The sequence below is a fragment of the Podarcis bocagei genome (assembly GCF_964188305.1).
Source record: "Podarcis bocagei genome assembly, chromosome: 3".
In the NCBI taxonomy this organism is placed as follows: Eukaryota; Metazoa; Chordata; class Lepidosauria; order Squamata; family Lacertidae; genus Podarcis; species Podarcis bocagei.
The window spans coordinates 56,949,471-56,969,123 of NC_138127.1; the positions used below are offsets into that span (position 1 = coordinate 56,949,471).

General features: G+C 44.0%; 1 protein-coding gene across 3 annotated transcripts in view; it reads right to left on the reverse strand.

The window, feature by feature from the left end:
- The window catches only part of PRKN (parkin RBR E3 ubiquitin protein ligase), a 640,350-nt gene that overhangs the window by 408,425 nt on the left and 212,272 nt on the right, over nucleotides 1-19,653 (reverse strand). For all 3 annotated transcript variants that reach the window (XM_081187931.1, XM_081187932.1, XM_081187930.1), the window contains exon 4: nucleotides 8,304-8,422. In XM_081187931.1, the coding sequence (XP_081044057.1) occupies nucleotides 8,304-8,422 (119 nt within the window). The remainder of the gene's footprint in view (nucleotides 1-8,303; nucleotides 8,423-19,653) is intronic.

Consider the following 19,653-nt stretch of genomic DNA (forward strand, 5'->3'; position numbering starts at 1 on the left):
TCTCCTGGACTTAACTGTCCAGGGGTCCTTTACCTTCTTTTTTTTTAACATAGGATGGTACTAAGTTCTACACTTATGAGAGAGAAAGACCGAGAGAATCTACATCATGCATTGACTGGAACTGTGAATTAATCAGTTACTTCCTCAAGTTGTTACAGTGGTACCTCGGGTTACAGACGCTTCAGGTTACAAACTCCGCTAACCCAGAAATAGTACTTCGGATTAAGAACTTTGCTTCAGGATGAGAACAGAAAACGCGCCGGCGGTGGTGCGGTGGAAGTGGGAGGCCCCATTAGCTAAAGTGGTACCTCAGGTTAAGAACAGTTTCAGGTTAAGAGCGGACCTCCAGAACGAATTAAGTTCTTAACCCAAGGTACCACTGTACTTACAAAGTTAGTACTTCAGGTCTGGGGGGGTGGGTAAAAGGAGAGAGCAAGTCAGACCCGTTACTTGTTATACTGCAGCTGCCCTGTTACTCTCTCAAAACTTCCATCACTCTTGGTATTGCCACCATAGTCCTGCAGGTTCCCTCCAGGAACATAAAAACACAAGAAGAGTCCTGATGATAAAAGTCCAAAGGCCTATCTAATCCATGTTCCTGTTTCCCACAGTGACTAATCAAATCCCTATGTCCTTTCCCACAGTTAGTTTGATAACCTAGGTCTGCATCTTTAGCAACAGCCTTTATAAACAAAATATCCTGCTCTGCAGCACCCAGGATTTCTTCTTCCATTTTCATTTTACATTTAACCCTTGCTGTTATATCATATGCAAAACAATTTGTCAATGCTGCTCACACAGGCACACTTATGCCTGAGAAGACTTTAGTCTATTCCTACTGATGCTCGTCACACTTTAATGGTAGTGACAGGCAAGTCAGCTTTTCCCAATCTGTGTGTTTATGGCGCTGCAATTCATAGTGTTATATAGAAACAAATCAGTGTGTGTTGTTGAAAAGGAAGTGTGAAAAGTCTATAAGCACAGGCTAAGTCATGTTGAGGAGCAGCTTAAATGATCGTTTTCTATCAAGTTGATGAAAGATGTGAAAACTTTCAAATCTGAAACAAATAAGCTTCTCTGGTTTAATTCCTTCCCTCACCCCAAATCTCTTAAAGCATATTGGTGCTGTATTTGAGTTAAGAAAAACTATTTGGCTAAACAATCATGCTGCTAGCTAGCAATTGTTTTGGCACAATTATGACTCCAAAGGGCACAACCCTATAAAATCAAGACAACATATCAACACAAATAGAAGATTCTAGCCCTATCACAAAAATTTGTTGCAGTTTAACAAGCACACATTACATCGAACTATCTGTTATATTTGTTGGTGGCAGAGATATGCATGTCTGTTGCATTACAATATATGTAAAAAAAATGTATATTTCTGCACCAGTGGGTGGTAAAATGGAAGAAAGACGATAAACCAGTTGCAGAAGAATGGAAAATATCAGATGGAAATTTGAACAAATGTCAGAATGGATTTAGGCACTGCTATATGTAGCACTGGGACGCGGGTGGCGCTGTGGTCTAAACCAGAGAGCCTAGGGCTTGCCGATCAGAAGGTCGGCGGTTTGAATCCCCACGACAGGGTTAGCTCCCATTGCTCGGTCCCTGCTCCTGCCAACCTAGCAGTTTGAAAGCAAGTCAAAGTGCAAGTAGATAAATAGGTACCGCTCTGGCAGGAAGGTAAACAGTGTTTCCGTGCACTGCTCTGGTTTTGCCAGAAGCGGCTTAGTCATGCTGGCCACATGACCCGGAAGCTGTACGCTGGCTCCCTCGGCCAATAAAGCGAGATGAGCGCCGCAACCCCAGAGTCATTTGCGACTGGACCTAATGGTCAGGTTTCCCTTTACCTTTATATGTAGCACTTGGTAGGAACTTATTCAACCTGCAGTCTCTAATTTGGAACTGAACACACAACTGACCTAATGGCTACGTCAACCTATTTTTTTCTATTTGACTGCATCCCCCCCCCACACCCCATCTCCCTCACCCCTTGCTTTGTGTAACATCTTGCCAGATGAAGAGTTTTAGAAAACCCAATAGTTTGCCACACTTTTGTGACATTTTGGTTGATCCTAAAAAGGTATTACCCAACTGTAGATTGTTGAGGGTTTTTTTTTTTTACTTATGAAACAACATGTATGCCTCTGCTTTTTACACACCAGCATTGTGACTAGTACAATGCTCAACTGCCTTTAGATCACAACCTCCCACCCACCTGCAAGTCAGGTATAGATTTACAACTGCATGGCTTGGAAAAGAGCATATGAGCAGCTTTAGGAGTTCTACCTAGCATTAACATACAATTCAGTCAAGCTTTGCAGGGAAATTTTCAATTTTGCAAATTATGCTTTGCATTGAGTTTTATGGTGTTGAATTTTTTTTAAGAGTTTAATCCTTTTTTAAGTTTATCAAGCCACCCAATCTTAAACAACTCCTCATCCACAATAATACAAAAACCAGACTTAACATGGACGCTGGTACCAGAGCCTGCAATAAACCCAGATGCCAACTTTGCTGCCACATACACCTGGACAACACCATTAGTGGTCCGATCAAACATACCATCTCAGGACTATTTAATTGCATATCTATTAACATTCTGTATGCCATCAAATGTCAACAGTGCCCTTCAGCCCTCTATATTGGACAAACAGGCCAAACCCTACACCAAAGGATAAATGGATATAAATCTGACATCAGGAATCACAAGACAGAGAAACCAGTAGAAGAACACTTCAATCTCCCAGGACATTCTATACAAGATCTCAAAGTAGCTGTCATATTACAAAAGAATTTCAGAAATAAGACTGGAAAGAGAAGTTGCTGAATTGCAACTTATTACCAAACTTAAAACCATGGAGAGACCTGGTCTGAATAGAGACATTTGATTCTTATCTCATTATACATGATAAAGCTATTTTTACCGATCTCACCCCTTGCTTTTTCCTAGAAGACCAATTGCAGTCGTTAACAGTCATCAACAGGTTTACCACACCTATCAGCCAATCACCCATTCCCACCACCTTCTGAGTAATACCCCTCCCCACCCTCTCACTATATTAAGGGTCTGGTGACTTCTGTTTCAGTGTATCTGAAGAAGTGTGCATGCACACGAAAGCTCATACCAATAACAAACTTAGCTGGTCTCTAAGGTGCTACTGGAAGGAATTTTTGTTTTGTTTTCTTACAAATATACAAGATAGACAGGGAGGGCAAGGAGCACAAGGGGGGACCTAGTGGCCTTTCCATACCAAGTAGCCTTTATACCAACAAGCATCAGCACACATTACATGAGCAGCACACAATGCGCACAGTGCACAAACCAGCCACAATGATTTTACAGTTTTTAACGTAAGAATACATTTGAAAGCCAGAAGGAAAACTCACTTGCACTTACTGCTTCTGGACTAACTTTGCATGTCTGAGGATACTCTTGGCAAGACTTGAGCTATCAATATTTCTTGGTATAATCCAGGACTCTTAATGTGCCTCTTTCTTTGCACTGCTAGTGATGCTTCCTGATCATGAAACCCAGTTCCAAACAAATCTCTCATACAGCAGTAAGTCATGAAATACTCATAAAATTCAGCCTTCAAGTCATCAATAATTTTCTTGTATAAAAATAGATTCTTTAGCTTTCCTCTCATTCTGTAAATGCTAAATTCATTCCTAACATATTTTAAAATAATAATATGCAAATAGGCATGACAGTTAAAGAGGGTTTTAAAGTAAGGTTACTTATGAATGTTTAAAATGTCAGTCTTCCTGCCGGAAAAAGAGCGTGTTCGTGAAGTTCAATTCAATTAAGTTGTCTGTTCCCAGCTTACCAGCCCAAAAGGGATTAAGTTGCCTAAGAAAGTTAATGCTGCCCAACATTTTATGTGGATTTTACACAGGTTTTACTTTCATGCCAATAAAAGAGCATAATTGAAACAAATGCTGGCTTATGTTCTGCCATGTTACCTATGAAACAAGAAATGTGTACTGTGGTGACATACATGAAGGTGAGCACAAGACACTGGAGGGGTTTTGTTGCTCTTGTTACTATGTTTACTTATACCCCATCTTTTCCCCAGACTGCGACTCAAGGTGGCTTACAGATAAAGTAGTAAAAGCTAAAAACACAGAAGGTGTTATATGTTGCTTACCAGAAAAAGAACAAGAAAAAGAAAAGAAGAAAAACTTGAGGCAAAGATGGCGCAAATCTTTGATCAAATTTGCAGATGACACCAAACTGGGAGGGGTGACTAACACCCCAGAGGACAGGATCACACTTCAAAACGACCTTGACAGATTAGAGAACTGGGCAAAAACAAACAAAATGAATTTTAACAGGGAGAAATGTAAAGTATTGCACTTGGGCAAAAAAAATGAGAGGCACAAATACAAGATGGGTGACACCTGGCTTGAGAGCAGTACATGTGAAAAGGATCTAGGAGTCTTGGTTGACCACAAACTTGACATGAGCCAACAGTGTGACGCGGCAGCTAAAAAAGCCAATGCAATTCTGGGCTGCATCAATAGGAGTATAGCATCTAGATCAAGGGAAGTAATAGTGCCACTGTATTCTGCTCTGGTCAGACCACACCTGGAGTACTGTGTCCAGTTCTGGGCACCACAATTCAAGAAGGACACTGACAAACTGGAACGTGTCCAGAGGAGGGCAACCAAAATGGTCAAAGGCCTGGAAACGATGCCTTATGAGGAACGGCTAAGGGAGCTGGGCATGTTTAGCCTGGAGAAGAGGAGGTTAAGGGGTGATATGATAGCCATGTTCAAATATATAAAAGGATGTCACATAGAGGAGGGAGAAAGGTTGTTTTCTGCTGCTCCAGAGAAGCGGACACGGAGCAATGGATCCAAACTACAAGAAAGAAGATTCCACCTAAACATTAGGAAGAACTTCCTGACAGTAAGAGCTGTTCGACAGTGGAATTTGCTGCCAAGGAGTGTGGTGGAGTCTCCTACTTTGGAGGTCTTTAAGCAGAGGCTTGACAACCATATGTCAGGAGTGCTCTGATGGTGTTTCCTGCTTGGCAGGGGGTTGGACTTGATGGCCCTTGTGGTCTCTTCCAACTCTATGATTCTATGATTCTATGATTCTATGATTCTATGAAATAAGTAAGATCCTATCGTGTCTGGTCAAACAGGTCTAGCAGGTTTTTCATGTACAGTGGAATCCTCAGGATGCGAACGGGATCCATTCCGGAGCCTCGTTCGCATCCAGAAGCAAACACAACTAGCGATGGCACGTCTGCGCACGCGCGTGTCACTTTTCGCCACTTCTGCGCATGCGCGTGATGTCATTTTGAACGTATGCACATGCGCGAGTGGCGAAACCCGGAAGTAACACGCTGCGTTACTTCCGGGTTGCCACGGAGCGCAACTCAAACACGCTCAACTTGAAGCATGTTCAACCCGAGGTATGACTGTAGTGCAAAAAACTGCCAATCTTTATTGAACCAGGGATGATAGTTAAATGAATTGTATACCCCATGTGCAACACAGCCTCCATCACACTGCTCTTAAAAGGTACTATCTGCAGCATCAGTTAAGAAGGTGCTGCACTCAACTGAGTATGGCATTTTGGGCTTGCCATTGTATAGGGGTGGGGAACAGGAGCTCTGCCCTAAAGGCCACTTTAACAAGGGGGTAGGGCAGACGTTAAGCCAACCAATTTGTGCTTTCCTGTATCCTCCCTAGATCCCTTCTTCAGGGGAACTCTTGACTTGGCACCCTCCAGATGTTTTGGACTCTAACTCCTGTCAGCCCCAGCCACCACAGGCAGGTCAAAGCCCAAAACATCTGGAGGGCACCAGGTTGGAGAAGGCTGCCTTCTGTACCAGTTTCATATGTTCTCATAAGATCATTTCACCTGGTTTCCGCATTAATCTGTCAACATTTTTAATAATAATAATAATAATAATAATAATAATAATAATAATAATAATACGTGTACTTAAATTCTCATTTTATTTTAATGTACACACTGTAAGCATACTTTAGCCTAAAATACACATTGTAAAATAGGTTTTAGTATATGTTTAGAGTCAAGAACTATATCATAAAACTAAATGGAACATGAAATCCAAAATTATATTCTGATCTGAGTATTATGGACATGTGGATCAGGCAAATTAGCTTAGAAATGAAGACCAGATAAAATTTGCCTCCATCTCTGCTTTAAAGGTCCCTTTCTTATGAGGAAATATTTACATGTAGAGTTTAGGAATAATCAGCTTCACAGTCAATACAAAAAAGAAAAAGAAATCAAATGCCAATTTCAAAGTAAGCCAAGCCAATACTCAAATTGCAAAACTGCTGAGCAGATGGTTTTAGGCATGAAAACAGGCCAATAACAAAGGATTGCAGTAAATCTATAGATGTATTGGATGTTGTGGAAACCTCTAATTACCAAAACATACACAAAAGTTGAAACAGTCAATGAAAGCTATGAGAGAAACAGAAAATCAATGTAGACTGCATCTTTCAGTTTTACTTTTATGTACAGAACTGAATTTTGGCCTCTGAGTTGGAATTCAACCTTGTGCTGCTACAATCTTTCTGTCTGTGCAAGCATTGCAGCTCATTGGATAGAATGATCCCCTCTCCTTTCTCCTTACAGGCTGTTCTAGGGATTCTCCTACAACAGCCAATTTCAGGGGGAAGGAGGGGTTGAGCAGGCAGAGGTGCTTGTGCAAAGCTTCCACTGATGTGACTCGGCGGTTGAATCCCACCTGCTGCGTTTGTGAGCTTTAGCAATTCTAGTTCTGTTAATTCAGAGGGGAAATATCAACACTAAATAGTGACATATTATTCCTTGTGCTAGAAAAACAAACATAGAAACCAAACTTCTACATATTATATGTCCTGTTTTATAACTTGTAGATATTACATTGAATTTTTATTATGTGAGCCACCTTGGATGAGCTGTACTGTACTTAGAATATTTTCAAATGAAGACATTTTGATTTCCACTCCCTTTTCCTTTGCTGGAGTAGTAAGCAGGGCAGCTGCATTCCCCTCCCCAAAAGCAAAAGATTGGAAGCAGGTAGAAAATGACAAGGAGAAAGTATAAGAATATTCGGCCAAAAAGAAGTCTCTTAGCAGTTCTTGAGAGGCTTTTGTGCTTCGGACCACTAACTTTTGCTTACAAAACTGCTGGCATCCATGTCTGGTTGCAATGAACACGTACATAGTTTTCTCTTTTCTCCTCAAGCAGAAATAAGTCTTTAAAAAATCCAAATAGCTGGTCTGGCTGAAGAGGAGCAATGTTCTTGAATTCTGCTTAAGAGTGGTTATGGTTTTTTCCACTGGTGATCTTCACCTGTGTGCCATAAATCAGGCTGAGCCCTATTAAAATGCCTTAAATAAATTTTTGATGTTTATTGTTTCTGAAAACACTGTGGTGCTTAATTTTGAAAAATGATGCCAAGGCTTGAGCCTACAAACTCCCCTGCTTCCCAAACCCAGTTCTGCAGGGGAAAGTTGTAAAATTTAGAGTTGATTTAATGGTGATGGAAATACACTCTGTGCACATACTCAGAGGATCTATTTCTTCATTATTGTGACACATATTCCATTGTAGTAAGATTTATTTTTGGAATAGGCGTGGAAGGGAAGAACTTTTATCATTTAAACATCTAATTAAAATTACTGGTTTGTAACTTATATACAACCTACCCTCAAACTTTAATTGTTTTCCAGGATTCTGTGGCATATTGCATGATCACAAATTTCTTTGTGTTTTCATGGAAGAACAACCCACCGAGGTGTCCTTATTAAAATATTTATAGCCCCCTTCCCCCTTGCCTGCCCAGATGCTATTGTATGCTATATGATCACAAATCCCTTTATATTTTCTTGGAAGCACCACCTCCACAAGAGCTGTTGTCATTAAAATATTGTTTTATACCCCCTACCAAGAAATGGTTAGAGGAGCTTACAATAAAACAACAACAGTCCAAATCACAACATAGAAGCAATAAAAGGAAATAAAACTCATCACAAAGACTGGAAACAAAATATGAGAAACTGAACAATCATCAACCAGAGCTGAACAAGCTAACTGAATCGGACAAGAGCACAAGAAAGAGTTTAGAAAGAGTTTTGCTCGCTAATGAACACTAAAAACAAAGGCACCAGGAGGACCTCCCTAGGAAGGATGTTATAAATAGACAAATGATAGACAAAACATTATATGCACCAAATTCAGAGTTTCTTCACAATATTTACTAGCCAATCACTTCAAAGTTCTCCATATGCTTTTGAAAAATATACAAATGCTTGCCTACCCTTGCCAGAGTCAGTGTCCCTTGTTTGCAAGTTTTGCAGCGGACCCGAAGCTTTCCAGGTTTCACAGCTTGGCAGAAACTTTTGCAGAAAACATAAAACCTGTTGTAGTTAGCAGCACCTGTTTGTAAGAAAGAAAAGCCAAAGCCTTAATTTGTCATAATATCAAGACAGAGAGAATTACAGTGGTGCCCTGCAAGACGAAATTAATTCGTTCCGCAATTTTTGCCGTCTAGCGAATTTTCCGTCTTGCGAAGCACGGTTTAAATGGCTTAACAAAGTCGCAAGACGTTTTCGTCTTGCGAAGCAAGCCCATAGGGAAATTCGTCTTGCGAGGCAAATCGCGGACGAAAAAACCTTTCGTCTAGCGAGTTTTTTGTCTTGCGAGGCATTCGTCTTGCGAGGTACCACTGTACAATGCCCCAAATTTACTGGAATTAAAGTAGACAACTATTTAAGAAACTTATAAAACAGAATGATGAAATGCATTCTTGTTCTGTATACCTGGCAGCTGTTGTTGCTGTTGTTTATTAAATATCTATACTGCCCTTCATCCAAAGATCACAGAGTGGTTTACAACATAAAAAAATGTACAAAAAGATCTAGCATAATAACAAACAATAAAAATACCCCCTTCCACACACAGTTTAAAAGGCCAACCCGACTGCCACAACAACCCGATTGTCGCATTACGCAGTCCCAAGCGCCATGCCACCCACTGGCGCACAGCCCCAAACTAAAGAGCTGCTAGAAAGCACCAAAGAGGTGCCAGAACTCAGTTTCAGTGAATTCCGGCTGAAAAAAGCCACCCACACTGCCAGGCCTTGCTACCAATCTGAAAGCAACATTTTGGACCAACTGAGGTTTCTGGGTGGTCTTCAAGAGTAGCCCTACATAGTAGTCCAACCTGGAGGTAAAGAGGACATGAATGACAGTGGCCAGTTCCATCTTCCTTTTGGATGGACACAGTGGTGAACTAACTTACAGAATTACCCTCTATGTTGTTTTTGGTAGTGCATGGATTGTTGGCTGAGATGCAAAGTGGCCCAATGGGGATGCCCAAAGGAGCTGGACAAAGCCATGCAAGGCTCTGGCTCTGGGCAGTACTATAATGGACACTGGTGAAGCTGGCTGCTTATTAAACCATGGTAAGAGTTTGGAGATGAATTTTTAAAAATTAAAATCAATAATTTTGCATGCAGCTAAGTTTGATCTCACAAGTCATGCTGGCGGGGGTGGTGGTGGGCAGCAGCACTATCTTAGTCTGCCTGCCCCACTGGCTTAGCCTTTTGCTGATTAAGATTGTATTCTTGCTTTTGGACAACCAAAATCCTGAGGCAGGCCCTGTTAATTCAGCACACCAAAATATGCTAGAATCACATTTGTGTGCACTGAAAGCTGTCAGGCTATCAAATGTTAATTTACTGCTTCCTTAATGAAAAGGCAATCTTTCAACATTAGACACAGAATGAAACAGAAAAGTTGACAAGTTACAGGTTTTTCAATTTATTGGACTAATTTAAAACGTGATAGCATTAAATATATGACTGGTAAGCTCTTGTTGTGAGGCGGCTCAGAGTTACTGTAATTAATTTACCTGTAGCTTAAGGTGTAAACTACATTTACTGGTGCCATTAAGTTGAGCGAACAGTGGAATAAAAAGAGGGCATGAGGAGGGGCAACTGTGTTCATTTTATTTGGGAACCACAATTTTTTAAAAAACAAACAAAAACTATTAATTGCAGTCTTTTAGAATTAAAAAAGTATTTGTCATGCAATAAGGGTAGTATTATGGTTGTTCACAACATCCTTGCATGCAAAATACTCTCCATTTTTGTTCCCTCAAGTTAGGCTGCAATCCTAAACAAATTTACTAGGAACATAGCAGGACTTACTTTTGAGTAAACAATAGGATTGCACCATGAATTTGTTAAGTCAATAGTGTACATATTACATCTACGCTCTTATTTCTTTTTCTGAGTAGTTTCTATCCCATCAGAACACCACTGTTTTATTGACACTGTCAATAAGCTGCAGAATTCTGACAAAAAAATAATGTGCAAGATAAGAGTGGTGTATATGTGAATTATGGCATATTTCCAATTTACTGTACATCGTAAAATCCTACACAAAAACACTGGGCTACCACTGGGCTAAGCTCAAGCCCCAGCGCCATCAGTCTCTTTCATGAATACTATTAAAAAGAAATCACAAGCATTAAACTTAACATAGCAGAAATATGTCTGGAATAGAGGTAGATGAAGCCTGCAAACAAGCAGGACCTGTGCAGAGATCCGGAATAACGTGTCAATTGTCTTTCTCACAGCATAGCTGCTAGATGGTGAGAGCACTACAGGAGGCGCACTCAGGTCTTTGAGAAGGGAGTAAATGGACATTTCCAGCGACCCATCTGCTGCTTTATGCAGATGGACTGGTAGCAATCTCACACTTCTGTAGCCACGTTATTGGGCTTCTGTAGAGAGCAATATTTCCAGCAATGAGTACAAGAGCAATCAGAATAAATTAAAATAACATGAATGTACTATGCCGTGGAAGCTGCACAAATCCTAATCTAACATTAGCAGCCCCTGTTCCCTGAGAATCGTTAGGACTAATTTTTCACAAACAGCCTTGATTGAGATTATCTCTCTTTGTTTTCAGGGGCAAAAGGAGGTGAAAATAAATCTGCCTCAAACACAACACCAACTCTGAAGTGGTATTAATGCAGAAAATTGCAATTATGGCATAGCACCAGCAATCACTACAACTGCTGCAGTATCAACCTTACAACCTTGTCTTTCCTCATTCAATCAGGCACTATAGGATTTTCATGGAGTTTTCCATTAATATTTTATAGTACTGGCACTCTGCTAAAATGTGCAAATACAGCAATGGCCAATTAAAAACTAAAAATCTTATTTTTACATGCAAACTCTGGTGCTAAATGTGTGTGCATGCACAGACACGTGCTATACACAAGGTAGTGTTTCTTTTCACATGAGGGAGAGAGGGAGTCTGTGTTTTATGGGAAAACAATAAATTGTTGCTTTATCATGGATCATCCTCTCAGAGTGAAGACTGCGACACTGAACCCTGTGTGTCTGGTATGTAATCATATATAAGACTGGCGTTAAAGAACCACTGTGTTTGTTATTAAACACACCAGATTCATTTTAACCCAAAGCACACAGCCATTCCATTTGACAGATTTTTTTATAACTCAATGCCTTATAGTACATATAAAAGACAATCACCCTTCCTGGTCACTAGACACTAAAAACCAGTAGCACATGTACAGAGAAAATATTCATAGTGGACAGATGTAAAGGAGTGACAGTCCTAGACATAGGGATACTGGAGTACAATGGAAGCTCCTAAAGCCTTTTGTGGCTAAAGGAATATCTGACAAAAGAGGGCAATCTCCATCACTAGACAATTATATGACAAGATCCCTCATGGAACTCTCTCACAGAAGACCATGCCTGCTGCGCATTTCTACCCAAACAGTATTTAGAACAACTCTGGTTTACATGCAACAGTAATATTCATTTTTGTCTGAAATTTCATTGCTCTTTTGCAGCACTCCATACTTACAGCTTTCCTGGTTTTGTGCAGGAAACAGGTCCCCCACAATTATCTGCTCAGAGCAGACTGGGAAGCCCTACCCTGACATGGGAAAATGCAATAAACATCCACACTGTCTGGTGAGGCTCTGGCCACTCTCTGGGACAAATTACAGGTGACTGCAGCTCCACATTTTAAAGCTTAGACTGCCCCTTCTCAGTTGCATGGCATCAATGAGAGTGAGTGTGTGATGGGATGATTAGCTGCTTGTGCGTAAAATCGTGGTCCCTCAGAGTTTGTGCAACTCCACAAACCTCTGTGTGTGACAGAGCTCCTCAGACATGTCTGCCCTAGTCACTTGCAGATTCCGACAGTGGTTGTTTTCGGAAGCGCTTCCAGCATAGAAGCTCCTTAACGGAAACACGTCTTCTGGACTCACGACGTGACAGCTTCCGGCGAGGAATGGGTCTCCCTATGGGAGCTTCTGACACCTCCCCACTGTTCTCGCTGGACGTGTCCCTGAGCCCTCCCTCTTGCTCGCTTTCCCTCAGAGATCCTCCCCTTTCCCTGCTAGTTCCTGCTTTAGCTGCTGCGTCTCTCTCAGCCCTCGTGAGACTTTCCTCCAGAGACCCATCTCTCCCCCTGCTGGTCCCTGCTTCCGCTGCTGAGTCCCTCCCAGCCTCCGTGAGCCCTCTCCCCACCTGTTCCTCCGATGGCAGTTCCCTGACATCCACCTCCCCTCCAGGACCCCCTTCACCCCCGCCCATTCCCTCTCCTCTGGGCGGTGAGGAGGTAAAACTCCAAAAAGAATCCTCTTCATCTTCAGACGTCTCGAACATTTCCCTCCATCGGTCGCCGTTCCGGCTCGCTGAATCCTCCTCCTCCTCGGAATCTGTGAACCCCTCCAACTCTTCTTCTTCGTCGGTGGTGGCAAAGTATTCCCTCCGGAACCTCGCCACTGGCTGAGGTTTACGTGGGAACCTCTGATGAAAAGTTTCTATTAAAACCTCGTCATTGACATCCTCTGCCATGACCCAGGTGTTTTCCGACTCCGGTTCCCCTTCCCACGTTACCAAATACTCTACTTGATCTCCCTTCCACCTGGAATCGAGGATCTCCGCTACATGGTAGCTGTGTTCCCTTTCCTCCATTGCTGGTCCCCGAGTGACCCTCCCTTCTCTGTCCCCTTTATACGGTGACAGCAACGACCTGTGGAAAACTGGGTGCAGCTTCATGTGGTTCGGTAACCGGAGTCTGAAAGCCACTGGGTTGACCTGTTGCGTGACTTCAAATGGGCCCAGTCTTTTGGGCCTTAACTTCTTACAACCCCCTTTGAATGGTAACCCTTGGGTTGACAGCCACACCTGGTCCCCCACCCTAATGGTTTCACCTTCTCTTCTGTTTTTGTCTGCCTGCCTCTTATATTCCTCCTTGGCCCTGTCTAAGTTAAGTTGGAGCTGGCGATGGATCGCTTCCATTTCTTCTACGAACTGTTCGGCAGCTGGAACGCTCCAGTTCTTCCCTCCCCCCCCTGGGAAAGCCCGGGGATGGCACCCGTAATTAGCCAAAAAGGGGCTCATCCCCGTGGACACGTTCTCCGCATTGTTGTAGGCAAATTCTGCCAACGCCAGCTTCTCCACCCAATCATTCTCTCTGTCATTCACATAACACCTCAAATATTGCTGGAGGATGCCATTGGCTCTTTCCGCCTGCCCGCTGGTTTCAGGATGCCGGGCAGTCGAAAAATTGACCTCTACATGCAGTAAGCTCATGAGCTTCCTCCAGAACCTGGAAGTAAATTGTTTCCCTCGGTCTGAAACCACCCTCAAGGGGGCGCAATGCAACCTAAACACATTTTCTACAAACAGTTTAGCGGTTTCTTCTGCCGTGACAGCATGTGAGCAGGCTATAAAGTGGGCCATTTTGGTTAACAGGTCTACCACAACCATGATGGCTGTTTTCCCTCTGGACTTTGGCAGATCAGTCATGAAATCTATTGCCACTGCTTCCCATGGTCTTTCAGGTGTGGGTAGTGGTTCTAATAACCCTGCCGGTGCCCGCCTCTCCCCCTTGGCTCGCTGGCATTGGTCACACCCTCTCACATACTCCCGCACATCTTCCCTGACCTTGGGCCACCAAAATTCCCTGGTAACCAGCCACATGGTTTTGTGTTGCCCAAAATGCCCTGCTGTGGGGCTATCGTGCAGTTGCTTGAGTACCTTCTCCCTCAAATCACCTTCAGGTATATATAACGCTCCCTTGTAATACAACGCCCCGTTTCTCTCCTCAAAACCCCCGGGTTTGTCTCCCTCCCTCCTGAGACCCCTGAGTTTGTCCTGGGTGTATTCATCATGCACCGTTCCCTCTACCAGTTCCCTTTGCCCCACCAATGCCGCCCCACACACCCAGCGGTCCTCTGGAATGACATGTCTTTCTTCGGGTGCTCCCTCCCCCTCCAAATATTCAGGTTTGCGTGAGAGAGCGTCCGCCCTAACGTTCTCTGGGCCTGGCACGTAACAAATCTCAAAGTTAAATTTGGAGAACTCCTGGGCCCATCTCAACTGCCGTTGGTTGAGCACTCGCGCCGTTCTCCAATACTCTAGGTTCTTATGGTCAGTGCTCACTTGCACCTTATGTTGTGCACCAATTAGCAAGTGCCTCCATCTCCGGAAAGCCTCATGAATAGCAAGAAGTTCTCGGTCGTACACCGTGTAGTTCCTCTCGGATTTGTTCAGCTTTCGCGAAAAAAAGGCACACGGTCTCCACTCTGACTCCTCCTTCCCTGGCTGCAGAAGAAGCACCGCCCCTATGGCTCTGTCTGATGCGTCTGTTTCGACCCTCATCTTTTTTTGTAAATCCACATGCAGAAGTTGTCCTTCAGAGGCGAAGGCCCTTTTCAGTTCCTCAAAAGCTCGATCCGCCTCCTCAGTCCAAACAAATTTCTTCTTACTGCTGAGACAGTCCGTAATGGGCGCCGTCAGGTGTGCAAAGTTTCGGATGAACTTACGATAAAAGTTCCCAAACCCTAGGAACCTCTGCACATCCTTCTTGGTTTTGGGTGTTTTCCATTCCAGCACTGCCTGGACCTTGCCGGGATCCATGGCTAATCCCTTGTCTGACAGGCGGTACCCCAGGAATTCCACCTCCTTGGTATGAAACTGACACTTCTCCAGTTTCACCCACAGCCTGTTGGCTTGCAGCCTGCTCAACACTTCTCTGACGTCTCTCACATGCTGTTCCTCATTCTCAGAATACACCAACACGTCATCTAGGAAGGCCACACAATTCTTGTAAAGCAAAGGCCCCAGTACGTGGTTCATAAACGATTGGAAGCACGCCGAGCCTGCTTGTAAGCCAAATGGCATCACGAGATATTCAAATGCCCCCAAAGGGGTGAACATGGTGGTTTTCCATTCATCCCCTTTCCTTATACGTATCAGGTTGTACGCCCCCCTTAGGTCCAGCTTTGTAAAAATCTTTCCCTTCCGCACCCTGGTCAAAATGTCGTCAATCCTGGGCATAGGGAAAGCCAAGGGTTCTGACACTGCATTTAAGGCCCTGAAGTCACACACAAGTCTCGGCTTGTCCGTGTTTTTTTTTATCCACAAAAAACACTGGGCTACCTCCCACTGCTTTGGACTCTCTGATGAAGCCTCTCTTCAGGTTCTTGTCAATGAACTCTCTTAGCTCCTGCATTTCTCTGTCTGACATGGCATACAACTTGCCTACAGGAAGCTGTGCCCCAGGGAGTAAATTGATTTGACAGTCAAAGGGCCTATGCAGGGGTAGTTGGTCAGCTTCCTTCTCGCTGAACACGTCGCTGAGATCTGCGTATTGTGGTGGTACCTTCACCTTCTCCATTACTTCCGTCCCTGCTAGGGTGGCTTGGGCCCCTGCTGAACCCTTTCCCCCTTTGCAGTGTTCTAAGCAATGTGCTGAACCAAAGGAAACCACTCTCTGATGCCAGCCCACCAGCGGATCATGTAACGCTAGCCAGCTCATCCCCAAAATAATAGGAGCTCCTCCCAAGGTGGCCACATTAAACGCTATCAGTTCTGTGTGCCTTGCCACCTTCATTATCATTGGGACGGTCTGCAAGCTGACTTCTCCTCCCAACAACTCCCTGCCATCGATCGTGGTCACCTGCAGGGGGTTGCTTAAAGGGATAGTCTGTATCTGGTGTTCAGCTGCAAACTCTTTGCTCATGAAATTGCAGGAGCTGCCTGAGTCCAACAGCGCCTTTATCTTTAAGGGGTATCCATTTTGCAGCTCTAGCGACACTTCAATCACTAGGGCAGGTTGAGGAGCTTCTGGCATGGGCACTTTCACTGCTCTTTGGCCTGGCTGCTGTGCCCCGACTGTGGCAACCAGGCGTTGGCTTTTACCTGCTCCGGTTTTCCCTCCTCTCTTCCCTCAACAGCTCCCACCATCCCTTGCCATTCCTTCCTCTGGGGGCAGACTCTGGCAAAGTGACCTGGCTGTTGGCAGAGATAGCATTTCCGGGCGCCTTTTCCCTCCTTCTTTCCCCCCTCACTGGGCTTTGAAACTGCGCGCGCGCGCGCTGTTCCAATTTCCATCGGCTCTGCCGGCGGGAAAGTTGTCTCTGGAATGTCAGGAATGCGGAACTCCTTCCAGCGTTCCCCCTTCCCTTCCCGCCTCTCCAAAGCTCTCGCCTCCTGGCGCGCTCCTATGGTCAGCGCAGATTTAGTCAGCTGATCCATAGAATCCGCCCTAGGACCCCGGGAAAGTTCGTCTTTCACAGCCGAAGCAAGGCCTTCTTCAAATAGCATTTGAATGGGTGCCGCCGATAAGTCCCACCCCAATCTGTGAACCAGCATGGTGAACTCAGTCCAGTACTCACGGACAGATCGGCTTCCCTGCTTGCAAGCCATTAGCTGTCTGCGCACCACTCCCTCCTCAATATCGCTGGAAAACATGAGATCCATTGCACGAAAGAACTTCATGGTGTCGTTTAGGACGTCATTGTGCGTTGCCATCAGGGGTCTAACCCAGTCCCTCGCCCCTTTTTCAAGATGCCCAATCACAAAAGCCACTCGCGATTCCTCGTCAGGGAATTCATCAAACTGCACATTGAGGGCATATTGCATCTCTGTTCTAAAGGCATGATAGTCCTTGGGGTCCCCCCCCAAACTTCTGCACCAATCCTGGTACCTTTCTGGTGAACTGGGTGGCTCTCCCCTTCTTGTCTGCATCCTGAGCCCTTCTCTCCTCAAGCCTCGCCGTCTGCAGCGCCAGTTGGATTTCCAACGCTCGGTACCTTTCTTCCAAGCTTGGACCCGCTCCAACTCCTGCCTCTCCGGTTCCAGCTGGGTCGCTCATGATGCCTTCTCCTGCACAGGCAGCTTACAAAGACTGTCGGAATGCTGTGATGGGATGATTAGCTGCTTGTGCGTAAAATCGTGGTCCCTCAGAGTTTGTGCAACTCCACAAACCTCTGTGTGTGACAGAGCTCCTCAGACATGTCTGCCCTAGTCACTTGCAGATTCCGACAGTGGTTGTTTTCGGAAGCGCTTCCAGCATAGAAGCTCCTTAACGGAAACACGTCTTCTGGACTCACGACGTGACAGCTTCCGGCGAGGAATGGGTCTCCCTATGGGAGCTTCTGACACCTCCCCACTGTTCTCGCTGGACGTGTCCCTGAGCCCTCCCTCTTGCTCGCTTTCCCTCAGAGATCCTCCCCTTTCCCTGCTAGTTCCTGCTTTAGCTGCTGCGTCTCTCTCAGCCCTCGTGAGACTTTCCTCCAGAGACCCATCTCTCCCCCTGCTGGTCCCTGCTTCCGCTGCTGAGTCCCTCCCAGCCTCCGTGAGCCCTCTCCCCACCTGTTCCTCCGATGGCAGTTCCCTGACAGAGTGTTTTAAACAAAAGGAGCAGAGAAGGAGATGCTTAACCCTTCACCTACCAGCCCATTTCCCCCTGACACCTCTGCCCACCCACAGTTGATTACCAATGATCTATTCTAGACCCAAGTTTACTTCTCAAATGTATGTCCAGAGCTCATGTCAAAGCAATGCTTCCCATGGACACTTCGTAAAGAAAGGAGAATATGCTACCAGACCATTCTCATACTTTCTACAGTGTAACATTCAGTTTGTCCCTCAGTGCATTAAAGTGGTGCCTTGGGTTACAGACGCTTCAGGTTACAGATGCTTCAGGTTACAGACTCTGCTAACCCAGAAATAGTACCTTGGGTTAAGAACTTTGCTTCAGGATGAGAACAGTAATTGAGCGGTGGTGGCGCAGCGGGAGGCCCCATTAGCTAAAGTGGTACCTCAGGTTAAGAACAGTTTCAGGTTAAGAACGGACCTCCAGAACAAATTAAGTTCTTAACCCGAGGTACCACTGTATTCATCAGTACCTCATGATGATTAAAACAATTATTTATTAGGAAAAGCCCTTAATAAATTGCAAGTTTTCGCTAACTTTCAAATGAGCTCTAGTTTGAACTAGATTATATATTATTCTATGTAATAGGGATGTTATTTCCAAGCTGTCAAACTTTGGGAGTGGAGGAGTTGATTTAAAAATGAGTATTAAAATGGCAAAGGAAACTAATTTGATTCAATTGTTTAAACTAAAGAGTTCAAAACCAATCCTCCCTGAGGCCAGTAATTTAATTTGGTACATTAACATCCCTAGGTAAATCAGCCTGTCCATAGCAGATGATGGGTGAAAGCATCATTATATTAACAAACTTAACTTTTCATTGACTGGATTAATTAAATACAATGTACTGAAATGGAAGTAAAGTCTTTTCTACATGTTTAAATAAAGAAGAAATTATTTGCCTTTAGAGCCAGAAGCAGCACTTATTTGTTTCATACAATGTCATATACTTGCAAAAGGAAAAGATAGATACTTGGGTTTTTTATTGAAATGCAGAGTCCACCCTTCAATTCCTAGGGCAGTTTCCAACACAAAATAAAACATGCAATAAAAAGCATTTCAAAACATAAAAGCAGCAGGAGCCACAATCTAAGAAGAACAGCATAAGAACCTCTCGGAGATAAAAGGAGTCTGTATTAAAGAATTGGGGAACTAAAAAGGGCTGGACACGAAATGTCATCAGCATAGGCCCGAGTCAAGCCTCCCTAGAGAAAGCATTCCACAGTCAATTGATAGCAAAGATTGATATCTGATTTGGATATACAAAGGAGCTAAAAAATAGAACTGGATCAGAAGGAGATGAGGGCAAGACAGAAATCTCTTAACATATACAAAATCTGTGTATGTTGTAGATGCATCAATATCACTGTGTTTTGTTGATAATGTGCAGCATGGAATAGTAGAGAATTCCAGCTTCTGTTAAACAAGACTATCTTGGCACACAGGCAAGTTTGTGAAAGATCACAGAACCAAAGATGACCTTGTGGAGATAAGGTCTCCTGTTGAAGAATTAGGTTTAGACTCTGTTACCTCTATGTATGTACCACCCTATACCCTATACCTCCGGGTATAGGGTGGTATATAAATTCTTTCATCTTTCTAGGATCATTTTGTGGTGAAGGAATCAAGTGTGTACACTCCTGTGAATTGCTGGGAATTAGCAAGCATGAAGAGGCATTTGGTTGGCCACTGTGAGAACAGGACGTTGGACTAGATGGTCCTCTGGCCTGATCCAGCAGGGATTTTTTTTACGTTCTCCCCACCACGTTATATAAGGCATTGTGATAACAGGGATCCCTGGGGATGCCCAATTTGCACAATTCATCCAAATTAAATGGAGCAGGAGACTCCACAACTCAATGCTTTAAATGTGTGGCCAGAAGG